The 9,783-nt window shown below is 44.1% G+C and overlaps 1 protein-coding gene across 1 annotated transcript; it reads right to left on the reverse strand.

Moving 5' to 3' along the window:
* Window positions 1-1,443: 1,443 nt before the first annotated feature.
* LOC142588024 (peptidyl-prolyl cis-trans isomerase sig-7) lies at window positions 1,444-3,806 on the reverse strand. Its single transcript, XM_075699460.1, has one exon. The coding sequence runs from the start codon at window positions 3,113-3,115 to the stop codon at window positions 1,613-1,615; it is 1,503 nt and encodes a 500-aa protein (XP_075555575.1). The 5' UTR covers window positions 3,116-3,806; the 3' UTR covers window positions 1,444-1,612.
* Window positions 3,807-9,783: the final 5,977 nt, after the last annotated feature.

Here is a 9,783-nt window from a genome sequence, read left to right on the forward strand (position 1 = left end):
TTTCACACCATTTGCATTCGCAACCAAATAAACGGAGCTCACTACGTGATGGCGAGAAATTGGAATGTGCTACATAATTTGGCGAAAGGTTGATTCCGTATGTTGTAGTCGCAATACTTTTGAAACACTTGTCACAATTGTCACATTGCAGACCTGTGTGACAGTAAGAAATCAGAATGTGCAATGTAATTTGGCGCAATGTTGATCTCAGATGCTGTAATTACAATATTTGACACACTTGTCACAAGAGATGTCACATATCTGAACCTACTAGCCATGGCACGACGAGTGGAGCGACACATTTGTACAATCGCACCCACTGCAGAGCTTCCACAGCACATTCACGGCCAAAAGGTAATGCATTACATACTGGAGACTCAAGGTACACAAATAATAACATAACTCCATTCATTATATAGTTCTAATATACCAAGAACATATTTCATATAAGACATTGCATATCAAAGGCCTGTTTTCTATGAAACGAGTAAAACGATACATTTCTGTACTGCACTACTTGCATAGCCTTCGTAGCATTCCCTGCTATGTATGAAATGGAGCATCGTCACAAAATGTTAATGTACCAAACCTCTGAGCATTCTGTTTATGCCCTTGTACTGCAAACGAGACAAACAGGTCACAGGAAGATGGAGAGTTGAACTGCTCGACAGTGGGTGAACAAGAGAAGCTGTATAGTTTGACGCCCATGTTTCTGACAAGGGGACTGTCTTGTCTAACAAAAACAAGTCTTCTTGTCAAAATGCTGGCTCCAGGCTTACCTTGCTTGCACTCTGTTGATCAATTCTTGCACTAAATGTGACACTTTAAATATTACAAAAAATTTGGAGGACACTTCAGCTTTGCCTTTAAAAGTGGAATGTGATGCCATTCAAAGAGCCCCGACTGTTTCTCAAGCTTCCTGGAAACTGTAGCGTATGGAACCGCAATGTTTACCAGGAAACGCTGGCGGTGAATGCTAAGCATGAAGGCAGGCTTTCTGGTAGAAATGCAGCCTCCTGCGCAGGCTGCGATTCGGCGGAGGCAAGCGCCATTTGCAGGTTTTGCAAGGAACCAGATACGCCGCTCCATGGCCTTCAAGGTTTGCGTGCGTCGGTGCATGCAAGACGTAACTTGTCTATGAATGGTAGAAATGCTGGAAAGGGGGTTTGTTTGAGTTTTTGCGTAACACAATTATGTTTTCCAGTATATTCAAATTACAATCCGACACTACCACGTCTGTAGGTTGTGGGTAAGTCGTACTTTACAATTTTTCTACATATTTTAGCTTGAGAAATTTAATTAATCCAGTACATTCCCTGCGCTGCATGGAGGGCCTAGGTATATGTGGTTTGAAATTCTTTTTGCCGAAACAAGGTCCGATGCTGGACGCCAACGCTGCATTTTCTGTGACACGGGGCCCTTAACGCTATCACATTAATAGTGTACAAATTCCAACAAGATTTATTCAAATGTGTAGTGAGAGATCAACCATCCCACGAAGCTTCAGCAGAGGACAGTTAAGGTTTGCACAACTGTATTCGCAATGATGACTGAGAAATGCGACTGCAATGAGTATATTACATATGGAAGGTGTCGGACCGTGCAACACTGCTCAACGATCATGGTGCATACGTTTGCTTCGACTCCTGCTGTCCGACCCATGGCGAGATGAGGATGACTGGTGATCATGAGAACGCTTGTGGCTTCTGTCCTTCTCTCTCCGTTCATCTCTGTGATCTCTCTCGCGACTCCTTTCCCGGTACTCATCCCTGTGGCTTTTCCTGTCCTGGTCTCGGTGACTGCTTCTATGACTGTCAGTATGTTTTTCTCTATGGCTGTCACCGTGTCTGTTGAACCTGTGTCCATCACTGCGGCTATCCTTGTGGCTATCCTTGTGGCCATCCTTGTGGCCATCCCTGTGCCTTTCCTTGTGGCTTTCCTTCTTTCTGTCCTTCTGGCTATGCTCGCTTCGTTCCTTTTGCTTGGCACCTTCCCCACCTTCCTCACTGTCGCTCCACACTAAATCGTACTGACCTCCGGCACCACCGCGCCGTGCCGTATCTTTCAGCTCATAACGAGCACCTTTGGGTCTCTTACCATCCCGCTCGTCATTGATGTACTCCACCCCTCGACCTTTTCCTTTCCAGCGCAGCTTCGCCACCGACTGGCTGAAGTCGACGTGGATACGGCGGTCATCTATGAGCACGTTGTCCATCTTGAAGTACGCGTTCTCGCAATGCTCCCGCTGCTCGAACTCGATGAAGGCGTACTGCAGGGAGTCGCCCGTCTTGCGGTCGCGTATGACCTCGCAGCTCTTGACGGGGCCGAAGCGGCTGAAGATGATCTCCAGGTCCTCGTCCGTCGTCACCGGGTTCAGCTTGCAGACGAACAGCACGTTCTCCGGCGGCGCGGCTTCGACGTCTGGCAGGTCTCCGATCATCTCCAGCACCGTGGCTCGGGCGCGGGCTTCCTTGGTCTTGATCTCTTCCTCGATCTCCTCCATGCTGCGCCCCTGCGTGTCGTCGACGATCTCGTGCGCTCCGATCCGGTCGCTCCGAAGCATCTCCAGCGTCGGCTCGGGCGACGCGTCGGGGAGCTCGAGTCCCTCAGGGTCGTCGAACGGGTCGTGCAGGACCACGGTGTGGCAGATGCGTATGTCCTGGTAAGGCCGGCCTTCGCCGTCGCACACTGCCGCGTTGATTCGCTCGATCGTCTCGAAGCCCTCGGCGACGCATCCGAAGACGCTGTGCTGACCGTCGAGAGAGTCCAAGTTCTCTCCCAACGTGATGATGAACTGCGAACCGTGGAGGCCCTCGTCGCTGCCTACCATCGACAGCGTTCCCAGCTTGAGGTGCTTCAGGCGCGGTTTCTTTTCCATCTCGAAATAACGGGCTTGGTCGCCGTACAGCTTGGCGAACATGGACTCACCGCCGCGGCCGGTGCCGCTCGGGTCGCCGGCTTGGGCCACGAAGTTTTGCTCGACTCTGTGGAAGAGGCCGAGGTTGTAGTACTTGAGCTTGCACAGCTTCAAAAAGTTGAGGCACGTCCGCGGTCGCTCCGTCGTGTAGAGATCGACCGTCAGGTCGCCCAGCGTCGTTTCGATCACGACAGCCATAGTTCACCGGCGCACTTGGAAGCACGTCGCTGCTGAAACCCGTGGCTCTCGAAGCCTTCAGCACTGCTGGCAGTTCATTATTTCACTCGCGTTCCAATTCAAAACAAAAGAGCGACCAGCGCAAGATCAACGATTTCGTTCACGAGTGAGTATACGTCAAAATTGGTACTGATGTTAATTACGACGGTAATGATGTCGATAGCAGTGGCATAACCGAAAGGGCCAGAACAAAACATGTTTTGCTTATGCTCATTTATCGTGCGAATGAGATGCAAGTTTGTAAATTAACTGATTCACGAATTAATAGCATTCTCTGTATCGTGGAACGGAATTTAGGTTGCCTTGTGCCATAGAGTCTTTAAGCATGTTTATGAATCTCTGACGCAGCACTCATTGCCTTCTTCGCCATGAAAACGCAAAGAAATGACCGGTGTTTTTTTTTTTTCTATGCTTCATTTTTCAGACGTCGAAACATGAAAACTACAGAATGATGCAAAATAAGATCGGGCACCAAAGAATACATAGCTCAGCCACGTGCCACCGGTTGACAAAAATGTACCCCGCCCCACTAATACGCATGGGCCACATGCATGGGGGAAGGGTTGGAGTTTGATATTGCACACGACGATAGATGCACAGCTCCACGGTAAGAGCTGCGCAAGACAGAGTGTGTGTGCAGCAAGACTGAACAACTTAAACTTGCCACTTACAATGCGCTTGCGTCTTATATAATGCAGGAAATGCAGGCTGCCATTTAGTGCCAGTGGAGCACCCTATATTTTTAATGTTTTGCGGGTAATTCCGCACAGAAAAGAAATTTGAATGCACGCATACTGAGTTTGTGATTGATTCGCAGATATCTTTTAGTTCAAAACTTGCATTTGTTATGGGTAGCAGTTTTTGATGGCTATTTTAGTAGTGTGCAGAATACAGACAGTAGTCCTTTTTCTTATTTTATCGCGAGTTTAGTTGCTGAATGGCTGTTATTTCTTAATGTGCACTGAGGCATGGTGATTACAAGAGCATAAATTCATCTACGGCTTTATTACTTCTTTTCAACTACTTTAAAGTGAATGACCTGTTCAAATATTATTCCTATTACTTAAACTTCTTCATATTTTGCGGGCTTTCTTTCAGAATTCGAAAAAGCTTTTGTGGAGCATTTTGCTGAGCAACAGAAAGCTGGATCGGGAATTTTTCAGTATAATCTACAATTTCCTCACAGGAACTTTTGCTCTGAATATAATATTTGAACAGATGATTAATTAATACTAATATTACACAATTAGGCAAAATTCAAAAGATATTCTGACTTACTCCAAGCGATGGCAAACAACATTGCCTTGGTTGTGTCTAGTTACGTGGCACTTAGATTTTCAAAAAAATTGGCAAAAGCTTATACATGGGACGCCTATATGCTGCACCAACACAACACCCTACACTTGCTACCATGGAATTGATACCATGGTACATTGATACATTGATACCATGGAATACCAACTAGCATGTACCCAAACCTTGCTACACTTGCAGCCTGGCCATCCAGCAGCTACAGGGCTGCGACACAGGCTGCGCTGCCCAACTGTTATCTGGTCGACATACACCACACCGGTTCACGAAAAATGTTGTGGAACTCTCCTACATACGGCTTTGCTGTTAACGAGTGCATTAATTACCTCCCTGACATATTGAAGACAGTGATGATGGGAAAACCTCAAGACTTCAATGGAGTGCAAATGATGGCACCTGGGGATCAGATGGCTGAATCATGGAGGCTGCTAACATGAACTTAACCACATAAGCAATATGTACCAGTGGGACACATTAACTCATACACTGCATTAAACTGACGCACATGTGGTATATGCAAAGCAAACTTGTGAAATCAGTACAATTTCCGTACAGTTCTTGCACCGCACACAATTAAGTTGTCTAATCAGTTGAGCCCTGATCTGCACACCCACTGCAGTATGGGATCGGTGGCAGCCACGCATATATATACCACACATGTGGTATACATGGTATACATGCATGGTACACATGGTATATGGTATATACGGTACACAGGGGGTGCTGTGGAACTGCACCCCCTGCCCCCAACCAGGACTTCCTATCGGCTCCTAACCAAATCTAACCTAACCTGAATACCCAGTACTCAACTGACTGCAGCTAATTGCAGCCACCACACAAGGCGACCAAACAATCCTTGCTCCTGTATGGTGCTGACAGCCAGCAAGCTCCTGGACTGAGGTGTCCCAGCACATCATGCACTCTTTAAAATAGAGTTTATTGTTGAACATATCGAAGGGGCAGTGGCAAGATGACAGCGACAAAAATTAAGCAAGAAAGACACAGGAGAGCACTGTCCTGTGTCTTTCCTGCTCTCTGTCTTTGTCGCCTTGTGCTACCCCTTTGAGATGTTCAACCAGTACCAACTTGGGCGATTGCTGATTCTTCTTATTACTTGTGCTTGGCTCACTGGTGCAACCAGGATCAATTATACTGTTCAGAAGCTCGTGGAGCTGTAAACAACACTTGGCCGAATCACATATACCATATTGCATATACTGATCACATATATCGCAACTCGCAAGAGAACACTGACAAACTTCCTAGAAGTGGTATTTGTGTTGGTTTTACAATCACAAACGCAATCGAACATCATTATTGCAAAGTTGCATCTAGCACAAAATTGTGTTTGTTACATTAATTATTAATTAACAAACATTAACACTAATACTGACGAGAAAATTTTAGACTTATTTCATTGTATCCACGTTTGAAGTTCACCTTTATACCATGGAGAGCACATCTTGCCAGGAGAGAAAAGGGTTGCAGGCCAGACAGTATTTTTTCAAACATTATATTTAATGTGCAACAAAGAAAGGAGGCTCTTACAGGATGATTTGTCCATAAGCAACAGTCAACAATTTCTGGGAACTGTAATGTATGCGCACATGCACAAAGGCAACCTTTTTCTTTAAAAAAAATTGCCTCGTAACAATGATCACATTTACTACACAAGTGATCTATAACCAAGGCTTTGCCACATTGCCTTGGGTTAGAGTTCGATAAACTTAGCAAAGGTTTTTTTTCACACTATTATAGATGGGCAGATATAAAATCTTTTCTTTTTAACCAACAGAACATATATTCAATAATTAAAGTGCTGAGCCACAAAAAAAAAAATGTCATTTCACACATTACAAAATCTGCACTTATCAAACAGTCACAAATAATAAATCCGATAGTGTGCCTGGACGATGCAGCCATGTGGCTAAGTCTTTGAAGGTGTGCTAAGCAAGCTTCGTTCCATGCACACAATGTGCGAGCGTCCACACAAGTGACAAACATTTAAAGGAACACTAGAATCAGTTTAGACCAATAAGGTATTTATTCAAAACTTTATTTTAGTTGATTTTGCACTAATTAAGGGTTTCATTATCAGAAAGCCCAATAGAGTCCAAACTATTATTTTTTGTCAACGTTCGCACCAAAATCTTAGCGCCTCAAGGTCAGTTAACATCATAAGATTTCAAAGTATTTTTTAATAATTTAGTAATTTAATAATCTTAATAACTTTTAAAATTTTAATAACTTAACAAAATTTAATAATTTAGAATACAATGTAGCCTACCTTAAGGTAGCATACCTCAAACAATTAGGTAGGCTAGGGTATACGGTGTCAGAATCAAATGACATCATGGTGAGCTAATGAGATGCTCAAGGCAGCACTGTCATATGTGTTTCATTTTTGCATCTTTGCTGGCTCATCAAGCCATTTCTCACAGTAAGAGTGGCCTTTTTGGCATTCCAGAAACATGCATTACTATTACAGCGCGACTTATTTAACTCTTTATCATCCCTTTAAACCAACAATGTTCTCTTCAGTACTGCTGCAATCCCTTCTCTTCTTCGCCTCGTTCTGACGACTCCTCATACCTGCATAACTGATGTTTAGACACAGAAGCATGTTGACGTCTCACATCCCAGCTACACTATTTTGTTTCTTATTCTTGTTACGTGGCAAGTGAACGCGCCGACCTGAGCTGCCCCCATGTTCCAGTTAATGCAGAGGTTCGTGCCACTGTAATGGCACTTGCTTTGACTTTTGTGTCGCAACAAAGCAGTGACATTGACAGGCTGACAAGCTGAATTGGTACTGTCGGTGAAGAGAAAATGTAAGCTGGATATTCAGGATGCCAAGCCTGTTCAGGACCCCTTTAGTCCAAAAATAAGCATTTTGCAAGGACCAAAAGCGAACAAAGCAGGTTCGACTTTAGTTGATACTTGCAAACTAGATGTGTCAGTATTGTATACTCTTTAATAAATATAAGCCATTCAGTTCACACAACATTAGGCAGTTCAATAACTAGATCACGCATTGTTTGTGCGCTGTTTTTTAATGAACTGCCAAATGAAGTATCACGAGTGGCATTCTAAATTTTGCGAGATTCACACGGCATTACTTTTCACGACAGTGCAGTGCAGGGAGAAAGAAGACCGAACGTGCAGATGATCACAAATATGTGCCGGTGAGGTTACAACCACGAATACATAAGTACGAATCACAAAGGAAAATATCACACGCCGCAGATGCGATATACACGTGAATAAAACGTGGTCTCACTTTTACCCGGGCGGGTTTCTTCTCCTTCGCCATGAAGGGTGAAACCCAGCATTGCTGCCTTCTGAGGTGAAACGACACTTGAAGCACCTGTACGCTCAGTTCACAAAGGGGGGCATACATGAGAAAGTGGGCATTCACCCGCGAGTCGTACGACACTACGAAGAAAACTTGCGCAGGTTTTTCGGAAAACTTCTTCACAGTTGAAGATTAAGTCACCCTGCTCTGGGGACTTAACCCAGCACCATCACATTCCCGGCGCAGTTGCTCTACCAACAGAGTTAACTGGGAGGCTAGTACAGCCGAACCTCGATACAAAGAAAACAGGAACAACAAATTATAGGATATAACATAACATAAATGTAAACATAAATGTAAACATAAAAAGGTTTCTCGTCCTCATCAGCATGTAATGAATTAATGCTTATAACAAATGCTGGACAAAATGAAGGTATATTTGCATAGGATGTGACTTCACAATAACGAGGTTCGACTGTAAATGACAGAGCAAGGATGAATCATTCAACAGCTCAACGTGCAAGTTGATCTTCCTCCACACCATGCACTTTTGCAGAGCTCATTTGGTAAAACGACGAGACGTAAAAACATACACTGCTCCTTGATTGCTGCCTGTATCCCTTTTACATTTCCTTTGAGCATTGCAAATGCGAGCCCAAGAAGAAGTCTTGTGAACGTTTCCGGGGACAGAAGAAGCACACAAGTTATCGCATCTCATATTTACCGTGCAAGCTGCACTGCAAACTATACTCAATGAGCTCGGCAAACTTCCATCTGGTTAACAAGCATTATATGTTTGTCAGCACATACAAATCATAAGTTGCGAGACAGTCTTAACACAGAACACGAGTCACCAGATGATCTGTGAGCTCTCAAGCAGCTTGTTATAGGCTTTGCCACTGCGCAATGAACACATTAAGGCGGATCAATTGCTTCTACTTTTTTTCCTCAGGCAAAAATCTTGCCAGTCAATTTGCACAGCTTCCAGATGAAGTGGTTTAAAGAAAACTATTAATTGTTACCATGTTGGCTCAAACGTGATGGCTGGTGCCAGTCAGTACAAGATTGGTAGCGGTGACCTTGAACGACTAAGTGATGTCAGAGTGATGTGATCGTTTGATGCAAGGACTAGCTGGAATGTGTGCCAGTTAATCGTTCGTGCAATGAGCTGGTTGTCTATACTGAGCCCTAAAGATAACCAGTGGAACCGAATGAATCGCACTGGTTTCTGAAATATAATTTACTAAAGAGGAAATTATCAGTATAACTGAATTCCACATACTATTTTGAATGCGAACGTTTGCCAGTTGCAACCAAATGCAAAGAAGCAGTAATCCGGCAAACAGGAATCACTTTAAATGAACTGCTAACCCGGCAGACCATGTGTTCTTCACTCGATGCAAGCTTAAGATTGAACCAGTCACAAAGTCTTCACCTGGATTGATATCTACTTAACATGGAAACGTCTCGGCTCTGCAGCAGTGTTATTGCATTGTTCACTTATGCACTGGCAATGCAAACCCATTCTCTCATTTTCTTTCAGTGCATGGAACCTTCCCAGACAAACCTAACTTGGCACTTTTTAAGATATCCGTACAAAACTGCTGCTTCAGTGACAGCAGCACTTGAAGCAGCAGTAGCCATGTGGTACTCTTAACCTGAGTAATGGTGCAACCAGGGAACAAGCAGATTTTCACATGTGGTACCAGAAGCAATGTTACCTTCAATTTGTGCAAGCTGTTCACAGTGAACAGTTCATTGTTCAAGAAACTGTGTAGCACTTCACTTCAAAAATGCCTGAAGAGCAGTTGCTGCATATTCTGCAACATTCCTCGGCTATAAACATATTTCTGGCCACTTTCCTTGGCACAACCAGAATTATAAAATCAAACATGCATCAAGTTTTCTGCAGCCCAAGTGAAAAACTGCACAACGGTTTTGACAAGTGCACAGATCAAACACTACGGTGCTTCTTAAAATTTTGTTCTGAATCTATCTTGCACCTTACTGGTGGATGCCTCGA

This window comes from Dermacentor variabilis, chromosome 7, assembly GCF_050947875.1.
Source record: "Dermacentor variabilis isolate Ectoservices chromosome 7, ASM5094787v1, whole genome shotgun sequence".
Classification (NCBI taxonomy): Eukaryota; Metazoa; Arthropoda; class Arachnida; order Ixodida; family Ixodidae; genus Dermacentor; species Dermacentor variabilis.

Excerpts from the sequence above, each read along its gene's own strand:
- LOC142588024 (XM_075699460.1), bottom strand. The coding sequence starts at position 3,115 with ATGGCTGTCGTGATCGAAACGACGCTGGGCGACCTGACGGTCGATCTC.